At 42.9% G+C, this 12429-nt stretch overlaps 1 protein-coding gene across 2 annotated transcripts in view; it reads left to right on the top strand.

Annotated features, from left to right (window-relative positions):
• The window catches only part of LOC128833204 (sodium channel protein type 5 subunit alpha-like), an 81124-nt gene that overhangs the window by 49936 nt on the left and 18759 nt on the right, over positions 1-12429 (top strand). For both annotated transcript variants that reach the window (XM_054021229.1, XM_054021228.1), the window contains 3 exons: positions 2381-2535; positions 6782-6955; positions 7470-7592. In XM_054021229.1, coding sequence (XP_053877204.1) covers positions 2381-2535; positions 6782-6955; positions 7470-7592 — 452 coding nt within the window. The remainder of the gene's footprint in view (positions 1-2380; positions 2536-6781; positions 6956-7469; positions 7593-12429) is intronic.

The following is a 12429-nucleotide window of genomic DNA, read 5'->3' as shown; positions in this document are numbered from 1 at the left end:
ATGAAGACAGCATTATTAAATTCCTCATGGGCTTTTCTCTGGTGCTTATCACTATAGTACATGAGTGCTTCACAAACAGTAAAAAGCAACAGAGGGTCCTGTGGCACCTTTAAGACTAACAGTAGTATTGGGAGCATAAGCTTTCGTGGGTAAGAACCTCACTTCTTCAGATGCAAGACTTACCCACGAAAGCTTATGCTCCCAATACTTCTGTTAGTCTTAAAGGTGCCACAGGACCCTCTGTTGCTTATTACAGATTCAGACTAACATGGCTACCCCTCTGATACCTCACAAACATATGTCCCCACAACACCTCTGTAAGGTGAGGGGATGGCATTTTCCCCATTTTACAGATGGGAAACTGAGACTCAGGGAGATTAAGTTCAAAAATATCCACTAATTTTGGGTGCCCAATTGGAGACACCTACGACCTGATTTTTCAGAGTACTTAGCATTATATAGCACTTCCTATGTTCAAAGCACAGATCACATTAATTTCAGTTACTGGTTGTGTGTGCTCAGCACTTCTGCTCATGAGACCCCCCCAGGGTCTTCTGTTAGGAACCCAGAGAATGAGGAGCATATAATTAGTGACCACCTGTGAAAAGATTGGTTTAAGTGGCTTGACTAGCACCACATAAGAAGTCTGTGGCAGAGACAGAGGTATAGTCTAATTCCCCAGGCATCATTCACCTGCCTTAACCATGAGGCCATCCTTTCTCTTCCTGCAGTCCACTGCCTCATGCACTATACCACATTTGGCTTTTGGAATAAATGAGGCAAGGATCCTACAGATAACACTTTTCTTCATTACCACAACCCTTATTCATCCCCAGAGCAGGTCCATCCTTATGCACTGAATCAGACCAGGGTCCAGTGGGGAAAAAAAAAGTATGTGATCGTGTAATTAAAGACTGTATCATAGTCCATATGCACAAAGAGCCAAATTAAGGTTGCACAGGCTTGTGGCAGACACCCAACAAGGAAAATTTCAGCCCAAATGGTTAAAGTTTGGCAAAGTTATAAGGGAACTGAAAAGGGGGTTTTATAATGGGAAGTGTCAGGCAACCTTAATAATAGGCACTTCTACCTGCCCCAGCTATAATTAAATAAGTACTAAAAAGTATATGAGTGTGAGGTGGGGCAGCTGCCCCACTCCTGCAGAACAGGGGCTAAAAGCAGCCAAGCTAGGTTGATTGGGGAAGCAGCCACAGGTGTGGCTGGTTTAATCAGGCCACAGCTGACCTGGATGAAAGGGCTGTGGGGCTAGGAGACAGGGGAGTCTCACTCTAGCCCTGGAGTGAGGTACCTGAGGCGGAGCAGTGCTGGGGAAGGGCAAAGGATGCTGGGGAGCTCTAGCCTGGTAAACCCCCAGGCTGCAGGCTTTGTTGAAGACCTATGAAGTTACTGGGGCTACAGAAGGGCAGCCTGGCAATAGGCAAAGGCAGCAGGTCCTATCCCTTTGCTGATGATGAGTGGCCATTACAGACTGCAGTCTGCCCCAGGGAAAGGGGGCTGGATGATGACTGGCAGTAGCTACTGAGGCAAGGTGGGTTTAGAAGGTTAGGGGATCACCTGGGAGGGGAGACCCACAGTGGGGGTACTGCAGGGGCAGAACCCTGAGGAAAGGGGCACCAGGGTCTGGGAGGGACATGGGGAGCCCTAAGGCAGGTGAGACACCTGCCTGCAGAGAGCGCTCTGGGCTGGACAAGCGCTAATTCCCAGGATGACCCGAAGGAGGTGCTGCACCGGTGAGTCCTCGCCACTACAGAGTGGTGTGCTGAGATTGAAAGGAAACTTTTCCCAATATTCAACCTACATTTTCCTAAACTGTAAGATCAACTAGACAGTTGACTAGTCATACAAGTTATATAGTAGAAACCCAGTCAGTTTGTACATTTGAACATAGAATGGATAAATGACTAGAAATGACAAGGTAGGAAACAATCCTGCAGTCAAGGGGGATGGACTAGATGACCCTACAGATTATCTTTATCTCTAATTTCTAAAATACAATGACTGCTTGTGCCAGTTGTGCTGTTCTTCCATCTCTCAATGCTAATCATGGTGTTGAGATAGCTGGTAAATTTCCAATGCCATGAGGTCCATCCTGTTGTTTTGCTTTGTTCTGTAAACCCAGCCATCAGCATTCCTAGAGCATTCCCAGTGTTCTTACCAATTTCCAGTGAGCTGGAAGGTAGCTCACTAATGGGTGCAAGATATTCCTAATTGCTGAAAAATAATTTTGTAGTTTGCTTTCAAATAATAAAGGACTGAGAAAGAGGAGACAGACAAGTTTGAGGAACTAAAGACTTTCCCCTGAACCCAGAAATTTCCATGGCTGCCCTGGGTACTCATGTAACACGTGTCCCTCTTTCAGGCTGTGTTCGATATTTCCCTTGCTGTGTGGTGAATACCACAAAGTTTCCAGGCAAAATGTGGTGGAACCTGAGGAAAACCTGCTACAAAGTTGTTGAACATAGCTGGTTTGAAAGCTTTATCATATTCATGATCCTGCTGAGCAGCGGTGCCCTGGTAAATTTTTACTTAATCTCATCTCAGGTTGAATTATAATTGTATGCAGGGGTGTTACGTAGCTTTAATTTAATATCCAAGACATGACTTTTTTGCTTAGGGCAGAAAGGTGTATTTTCAGACTGGTTGGGAGAGGGAAAAATTACTTAGCATAGGGGTAACTTCTTTTTTATAATGACTGTAAAATACTGTTAGTCACATGACAGATTTCCATTCTGCTCGTATATTGGTTTTGCTGTGACTTTTCTGTGGCAGTTGTTTCAAATGCATAGATTATCATTTTTAGGTGCTTCATTAAAATCAAGCATAAGAACAGCCATATTGGATCAGACCAAAGGTACATCTAGCCCAGTATCCTTCTTCCAACAGTGACCAATGCCAGGTGCCCCAGAGGGAATGAACAGAACAGGTAATCATCAAGTGATCCATCCCCTGTCGCCCATTCCCAGCTTCTGGCAAATGGAGGCTAGGGACACCATCCCTGTCCATCCTGGCTAATAGCCATTGTTGGTCCTATCCTCCATGAACTTATCTAGTTCTTTTTTTTTTATCCCTGTTATAGTATTGGCCTTCACAACATCCTCTGGCAAGTAGTTCCACAGGTTGATTGTGCATTGTGTGAAAAAATACGAACAGGGGATGAATCACTTGATGATTACCTGTTCTGTTCATTCCCTCTGGGGCACCTGGCATTGGCCACTGTGGAAAGACAGGATACTGGGCTAGATGGAACTTAGATCTGACCCAGTATGGCCATTCTTATGTTCCAAGTGGGTCCAAAAGGGTTAACACTGCTCCTGGAACAATGCAGGAGGGGTGGGTGTGTGTGTGTGTGTGTCCCCTGGCTGTCTGCGGAGGAATGAATACAGTCATTAAAAAAACTGGCCCAAACTGACCCAAATCAACAGAGGGTCCAGCAAGACAAAGAGATGCCCCAGTGACTGAACAATCATCTCTAACAGAAGGAAACCCCAGGAAGCAGGACTTGTGAGCTGAGCTGGAGAACAATGTGTCAGGTGACTGGTAGAAAGGAGCTTTTTGCAGGGACTCGGGAGCCCAGATCTGCGGGACAAAGAGGAGAGAGAGCCAGAGATGGAGTCCATCACAACTTGGCTGGCTCATCAAGGCTTGGCCAGGAGGGACTATGGCTTAGCTGAACACTGAGAGGTAGAAGTTAAGGATTTTCAGAAACAGGTGACTAATAAATGGTTACCTTGTTTTGAAAAGACTGACTGTGTCACTGTAAATGCTCACTGAGAGCCTCCCACAGGACTCTTTTTTGGCTGGATTCACTGCAGGAATCCATGGAGAGAGACAGGGGATGCTGGTGCCAAAGGCCAGTCTTAGAGACCATGGGCCTGCCTCTGTGGAATTGTGTAGGTCCTTGGGGCCTGGCACACAAAAGGGGTCACTCCCAGGAAACTGGTGACAGGCTGGGGGGATAGACCTGACTCTGTGACAGTCTCTTTCACCAACATAAGTTGGTCCAATAAAAGATATTGCCTCATTCACCTTGTCTCTCTAATATCCTAAGACCAACATGGCTACAACAATACTGCAGAATTTTGTGCCTATATGAAAAGATATTATTCCCCTAGAATCCACCAAAAATAAAATTCTTTGGGACAGAAGTGATGCATGTATGTGTGTGGGTGACTGTAAGCTACAAGTTGGTAAATTGGTGCAAGTCTGAGTTTAGTGTGAGTCTAAGTTTGTGTAACTTACATATTGAGGGGCCTTACGTAGGTTTAACTAACTTAGTTTCTCTCTAGGATTACATTTTCTTAGACTCACCTCAGAATTTGACTGTTTGTTTCACAGATTGTATCCAGGAAATTTCTAGGCCTGTAATGAAACTTTGTGATAGTCATCTAGGTCTGTAGTTGACTGAGTCTATGGGGTTGTCTTCACCTATGGGATACTTCAGTGTTGCTGTGAGTGATGCAGCAGGCATCAATTTAGCTGGTCTGATGCAGAGGTGATAAGTCGATGCAAGAGCACTCTCCCGTCTACTTCAGTACTACATCTCCCCGAAAGGCAGGGCCGGTGGAAGGAAGTTTTGTGCCCCAGGCAAAACTTCCACCTTGCGCGCGCCTCCTTCCCCCCTTGGCAGCTCCCCCCCTCTGCCCTGAGGCACCCCCCCCCCAGGGCAGCTCTCCAGCCTCCACCCTGAGGCATCCCCCCCACCGCAGCTCACCCCTGCCCCGCCTCCTCCCCGAGCACGCCATCGCTGCTTCACTTCTCCCGCCTCCCAGGCTTGTGGCGCCAAAGTGAAGCAGCCACGGCATGCTCGAGGAGGGGGCAGGGGTGAGCTGGGGCGGGCAGTTCCCCTGCGTGCTGTCCCCCCTCCCCCCCCACTGCAGGGAGCCCTCTGCGCGCTCCACTGCCCCAGTTCCCTCCGCCTAAATGCCGGCGGCGACCGGGGCGGCCGAAAATCAGGCTGCCTCAGTCCCTGCCGAAGAAAATGGGGGCCCCCCAAATCCTAGCACTCTAGGTGACTGCCTAGGTCACCTAAATGGTTGCACCAGCCCTGCCGAAAGGTTGAAGCTATGTCGATGGGAGAGCTATGTTGACTTAAATTATGTTTCTTACATAACTTAACTAGCATAATTTAGATCAACTTACCGTGTTAGTGCAGAACAGGCCTATATTTGTAACAGGGACACCTGTTTATACTTGTATTAGGATTTTCAGAGACAGGTGATGGAACTCCCAAACTTCCACATGTTCCATGTGATGTTCCTCAGCTTTACATCTGCTGCTGATCTCTCTCAAAATTCTGCTTCCAAGATCCTGATTTCTTTGATGTTCTTCCCTAAGTGAAGAATCATGTCAGCTCTCCAGGAAGGTTCCTAGAGCTGAAATGCATACACAATTCTAAATAAGAACCTGCTGTTCCCTTCTTGAAACAAACAACAACTTGTAAGATTATTTCATCATTAAAACAATGACCACATACCAAGTCCTTTCAGCTTTGATACTTAGAGGACTTATTTATGCTGATGCAGGATTTGAGGAAGCATAAGAGATATCAGAGTTGGCATTTCCACCACCCATCTTTACATTTTTCTCATCCCCCATCTCACCGCTTGTAACCACTTTGTCTGCCACAAACAGATTTTTGTGTCACAAAATACAACTTTAATGAAGATTGACTCTATATATATATATATATATATATATATATATATATGGAGCCAGGATTGTTCCTTGCATATGATAATATTTTGTAGCTCTTCCACAGTATCTAATATGTTCTTTTCATTATTGTCACTAGAGCTGGTTGAAAAAATGTTTGGCAAAACTTGTTTTCTCCAAAAAAAATAATTTTAGGGAACCCAAAATTTTTTACAACATTGTGCCGAGAATCAGGGCGGTGGCCTCAGCCTGCCCTCAAATGAACTCCTCCCTCTGCTCCTCTAGCTGAGCCTGGTGGTGTCCTCAGGCCTCGATTGGTAGCTCCTGTGCTGAAAGTGCATGTTCCCAGTCCCCCTGCAACTGCTGTTTCTTCTGAGTACTGCTCACAGGCATACTATGCCTGGTCCCACTCCTCCAAAGTAGGAGCTGGTTAATGTGGTGTAAGCTGCACTTGCAAGAGAGTGAGTACTAGGTTGCTAGCCCGATGTTGGGAAGAGCAGCAACTCTGGATGCTGCCATCTCAGGTGGGACCACAAAGGTGGTCCCCAACTCCCTCTCTCGCTTCTAGGGAGTCACTGTCACAGTGGTGATAGGGAGCTACATCCAGTTGCTGTGCCACCACAATGAAGTACTCCAGTATGACAGAGGTTGGCAGCAACTTAGGGAATGCTGAAGGGATCCCTTCTCTCCTCCACTCACCCTCCCCATCTTACCTGCCTCACCTCCATCCCTGAATGATGCAGTGAAAATATGAATAAACATGAACAGTAGGACATTTGCTGTTCTAGATCAAAAAATGTCGAAAGCATTTTGGCATTTTCTCAAATGAAACGTTTTCTGGATTCTATTCTGTGAAACAAAAAAACTTTTTTCCAAAATCATGGAAAACAAATTCTGTATTTTTAGCCAGCTGTAATGATCACCTTCATTGGGACTATTGTTATGTGCAAAGTTAAGCTGTTTTGTAACTGTTTGCAGGATGAGCCTCCAAGTTTCATGTGGTTTGGGGTTTCATAATGAAAAGTGCATACATCTCTCATCTCAGCACATTAAATATAATCCCAATCTACAGAGTTTCAGTGGAATATTTTAATCTTCATTATTCCAGGCATTTGAAGATATTCATCTTCAAAACAGAAAAAACATTAAAACCATGTTGGAATTTCTTGATCAAGTCTTCACTTATATCTTTGTCTTGGAAATGTTTCTGAAATGGCTGGCTTATGGCTTCAGGAAGTATTTCACCAATGCCTGGTGTTGGCTTGATTTTCTTATTGTAGATGTAAGTATTGCATTTGAACAATTCTGTGAACTGGATACAGCAACAAAATGTTCACTCTTCTTTTTTGGATGTACCTTGAAGGGGAACTGATTTTTAGAAAGTGCTGAGCACCTATCATTTAAAAATCAGGACTCTTCAAGTTGTCTGAATTTGGGCAATGAAAATCACTTTTTAAAATGTTGGATTCAAAAATTCCTCCATCTTTAATAATCTCAGGTAGCGTTAATAACTCAGATAAATACATTTGTTTTGTTAAAATGTATTGGGTGAAATCTTGGCACCACTAAAGAGAGTGGGTATTTTACTATTAATTTCAATGGGACCAAGATTTCACCTGTTATTTAATTGTCAGTGTCCATTTAAGATGCATTTCTACTTGTGCTATACAGGCTGTTTATTCACACTTCCACTGGTAAGATTTATTTTTTAAACAAGAGTTAAAACAAAAGAAGAGGAGAAGAGGACGGTAGGATTGCGCTAATATTTTGGACTTTTACTTTGTGTCTTCATTCAGGTCTCTTTAATAACCCTCATAGATAAGTTACTTGGAAATTCCAAAATAGGAGCCATGAAATCTCTTAGGACTCTCCGAGCTTTGAGACCATTAAGAGCATTGTCACGGTTTGAAGGGATGAGGGTAAGAGTAAATAAAGCAACCCTCTATTGTGAATATCAACTATTGTGAATATCAAGGATGTAAGGTGACAATATTTTATATGGTTTTGTTTTCATTATGTTGCACAGCACCATAGTTAAGGTTACATTTAAGAATTCAGTTTTAACAGGAGCTTTAACTACCTATTTTGTAAAAGTCTCATTTGAAATGGCACCAAATGAAACATAGAATATAAACTATGAGCACAGTTTGAATTTTTTGTGGTGGATTGGTGAAAAATGGGTCGATACAGAGAATAATAAAAGTTTTTTAAAATCATCTCTGGCAATTTTTCACTAGATTCTCACTTTTTTCTTTGTACTCCTTATAGCAAGAACTCTACTACAATCTGGTACCTTTCTTTTGCTTACATTGTTGCTCTTCATGTGCTGATCATTAAAATACCAATTGTACATTAGGAGTGTTTGTCAAGAGAGCATTTTATAACTTTTTAGCCATAATGGCAAATTTAAGCGCACTTATCTATGTTTTAAACTTGGGTAGCTCAGTCTCTTGTAAAGAGTGTTGTGTGTTTTTTGTCAATTCGCTTTAGAGTAGGTCTTTTGTTACTACTTTTAGTATTAGTTTTAACATTCAGTTAGGTATTGGTACTGGATGATAAGCAGCTATGTTGGCTCCTAAATCTCCCTGTTTCAAAACATGACGTTCATGTATTGTTGCTATACCAGCCACATGAAAAGTGTCTTTACTGTCTAGATAAGTGGCATATTCCTAGTAAATGTGCAATCTGCTGTTCTTTTGGCCAGTGGTTTCAAATGACCTGGGAGATTAAAATCAGGATGTATCTCCTGGGCAGATCCATGAGACCAGATTCCGATCCTGGTCATTCAGACCGGTCTCCAGTATTCCCTCAACAAGAAGTGCTCCTGTGGTTGTTAGAAGATATTTGGCTGAAAAGAGCTACAGGTTTCATTCTCCTGGTCCTTCAAGGAAAAAGAAGGCAAGATCACCTTAAGCTTCAAAAGGAACTTCAAGGCATAGAAAAGTGCCCTTAGTCATATGATTCAGGGCTTCTAAGAGCTCAGAACTGTTAAAGAGAGAATCTTCTGATAGTTTTGAGGCTTCAGTACCACCTCTGAATGTTATGGTACCATCTACTGTACATGGTCCATCAGGGCGCATGGGTTCAATACCAAGTGCCCAGGTGCCATTTAAGGTCAAGGATGCTGCCTCCAGGTCTCTTTTTTTCTTTTTAATGCTGCATGTACTGATAAGTTCTACAGCTCCAGCTTCGGTACCAGTTATTTCAGGTCCTTCATTCACCATACCATCAGATTTAGTTGTATCTGATCATCCAAAATCACCTCTAGTGGCTTATGCTGAAAATCCATTATTGGAACTGTATATAGGTGAATCATAAATACCGTCTATTGAACTTCTAACTTTCGGGTCTGAAACTCACTTAATGAAGACTCCTCAAAGTCCTTATTCAGAAAAATATGTATTTTCTTCAGCTTCTGGGGCAAGTTTGGAGGGATCTCCTTCTTCCTCACCTGCCTATCTCTCATCAGAGGTTCATTCTCAAACCAGACTGCAGCAGTCAACTTGTAATTATTATGAACCTTCCTCTGCTCCTGGTTTCCTTCTCCTTGGGCAGCCATGCAATTTCCTTATGGGCAAAGATGTGGCTGTACTGGTACCCTTGGACTCTTCATCAGAGCTATAGAACTCCAACTTCATCTAATTCAAGGCAAAGGTCACAATCACCTGAGCAGTCAGAGTGTCACCCTGATGAACAACCTCATACATCTCCTATGATACATCAGCAGGTTTCCTCTGATACATTTCTCTGGCTACCAGAGACCCATCAAACCCCGGAGAAAGAAGCATAGGTTCCAGTGGAAGAGAAACACAAACCCATATGGTTCAAGTACACAACCAGCTTCAAAATATCAGTTTTGAAGGGACGGTTGTGGATTTGAAGCCTCCCCATTCTTTAGCCTGCCAGCTACAACCGTTTTCCCATCTCCCCATTCTGACACACATGGGAGTGAATTATCACAGACAAATGAGTTTTGGAGATTCATATACCCCCCCCCCCCTTTCTTTAGGAACCCTTCTCATGAGCTCAGACTAAGAGTGGACATAAACTACCTCCTTTGTTTAGGAGTAATGGAGCCTGTCCCAGCTCTACACGGGGAAGGGTTTCTACTCAAATTAGTTCCTCTTTCCAAAGAAAAATGGAGGGTGGATACTGATTTTTAGATCTAAGACTCCTAAACAAATTTGTGAAGTGTCAAAAATTCAGGATGGTGACTCTGGCAGCAATAATTCCTTCATTAGACTGAGGGGATTGATTTTCAGCCCTTGACTTACAAGACACATTTCCATAAACCCAGCTCACAGACAATACTTGGGCCACAAAGATGTGTAGGGCGTAAGAGCAGGTTGAATGGAAACTGCTAATGAAAATCTCCAGTTGAAGGTGCATGGGACTCTTGCACACCTGAAGTGGAGAACCCATAGGAACACACACCTTGAAGAACTACAGTTGCTGCACTGGGTGAGTAACCTTTCCTTCTAGACTTGTGGATCTTTACACAAAGCATAGATATGATTGAGTTCTGATGTCCCTTTTCTTGATGGTTAAACCCTTCTGAGGCTTGCAAGGGCCTTCCGTTTGTATCTCTTCAACCAACTCTGAAGATAATGGATGCCTCCGAACTGGGTTGAGGTGTGAACTTCCTACATCAGATTCAAGCATTATGGTCTCAGAAAGAGTCTCTTCTACATATAAACATGTTGGAACTGTGAGCAATTTGTCTTGTCTTGATCTGACAGGACAAGGTTGTTAAAGTCATCAACAATATCACCACCATTTTTTACATAGAATCATAGGATTTGACAGGACCTCAAGAGGTCATCTAGTCCAGTCCCCTGCATTCATAGCACGACTAAGTATTATCTAGACCATCTCTGACAGGTGTTTGTCTAACCTGCTCATAAAAATCTCCAATGATGGAGATTCCACAGCCTCCCTGGGCAATTTATTCCAGTGCTTAACCAACCTGACAGGAAGTTTTTCCTAATGTCCAACCTAAACCACCCTTGCTGCAATTTTAAGCTCATTGCCTCTTGTCCTATCCTCAGAGGTCAATGAGAACTATCTTTCTCCCTCCTTGTGAAAACTATCATGTCCCCCCTCAATCTTCTCTTCTCCAGACTAAAAAAAACCCCCAATGTTTTCTATCTTCCCTCGTAGGTCATGTTTTCTAGACATTCAATCATTTTTGTTGCTCTTCTCTGGACTTTCTCCAATTTGTCCACATCTTTCCTGAAATGTTGCCACCAGAATTGGATACACTACTCCCAGTAGAGGACTAATCAGCATGAAGTATAGTAGAAGAAATACTTTTTGTGTCTTGCTTACAACACTCCTACTAATACATCCCAGAATGTTTGCTTTTTTTGCAACAGTATTATAGTTGACTCATATTTGGCTTATGATCCACTGTGACCCCTAGATCACTTTCTGCAGTACTCCTTCCTAAGCAGTCATTTCCCATTTTGTCTGTGTGCAACTGATTGTTCCTTCCTAAGTGGAGTACTTTCCATTTATCCTTGTTGAATTTCATGCTATCTTCTTCACTCCATTTCTCCAGGTTGTCCAGATCATTTTGAATTTTAATCCCATCCTCCAAAATTCTTGCAACTCCTCCCAACTTGGCATTGTCCACAACTTTATAAGTGTACTCTCTATGCCATTATCTAAATAATTGATGAAGATATTGAACCGAACTAGACCCAGAACTGATTCCTGTGGCACCTCACTCAATATGCCCTTCCAGCTTGACTGTGAACTACTGATGGTTACTCTCTGGGAATGGTTTTCCAACCAGTTATGCACCCACCTTATAATAGCTCCATCTAGGTTGTATTTCCCTAGTGTGTTTTTTTGTTTGTTTGTTTTTTTTTTTAATTGGAAGGCTGTGAGACTGTATCAAAAGCCTTACTCAAGTCAAGATATACAACATCTACTGCTTCCCCTCCTATCATTTCAATTTATATTCTGGTTATTTAACAGAATTTGGGTTGAATTTGGGGAGAAGCTGCTAACAGAAAGTTATGAGGTAAGAAATTTCTTATTCTGTTGTACAGCTTCTCTCCTCATTCACTGGTAATTCATTCCTTATTACCCTGTCAAAGAAACATAAACAGACAAGAGAAAAAAGATCAAAACTCTTTTATGTCAAGAAGTGCAACTTCTTTGGGAATGGTGTATACAATATCAGGTGTCCCGGAAAACAGTTCATCTACCAGGTCTTTTGAATGCTCATACAGACCAACTAAGCAGTTTTCATCAGACCATGACTTGTCTCTGAAGAGATCTGCGGCTCTTAGGAATTCCAGAATTGGGGTCAGCCTCATGTAGATCTGCTTGCTACAAAAAGTGTCAGAAGTATTGCACAAAAGCAGGGATCAGTCCAGGCTCTACAGCTGACATGTTCATCATCCAATAGTCTGTAGGTCTTCATTTTGTCTACCCTCCACTGATTTCAAGAACTTTAATGACGCTCAAGCAAGACTCAGTTTACATGATTCTCCTTGCACCAGCATGGCCAAGACAGTACTGGTTTCTGGAACTGTTCAGATTGTCAATACATTCACTGATCACCCTTCCTCTACTTCCCAACTTGATATCACAGAGCAATCCTTTGTCTGGACTTGTCAGCACTACATCTGAAGAACAACAGTTACAGAACAAGTTAATAACCATTTTCCCCCTGCCTATTATTCTACTATAATTAAACTCTGCTTTATCCTTCCCCCCCCCCCACACACACTTCTGGGATTCACT

Source organism: Malaclemys terrapin, chromosome 2 (genome assembly GCF_027887155.1).
Source record: "Malaclemys terrapin pileata isolate rMalTer1 chromosome 2, rMalTer1.hap1, whole genome shotgun sequence".
NCBI classification, from domain to species: domain Eukaryota; kingdom Metazoa; phylum Chordata; order Testudines; family Emydidae; genus Malaclemys; species Malaclemys terrapin.
Note: the sequence above shows the minus strand (reverse complement) of the source record. Positions and strands in the feature narration are given on the sequence as shown.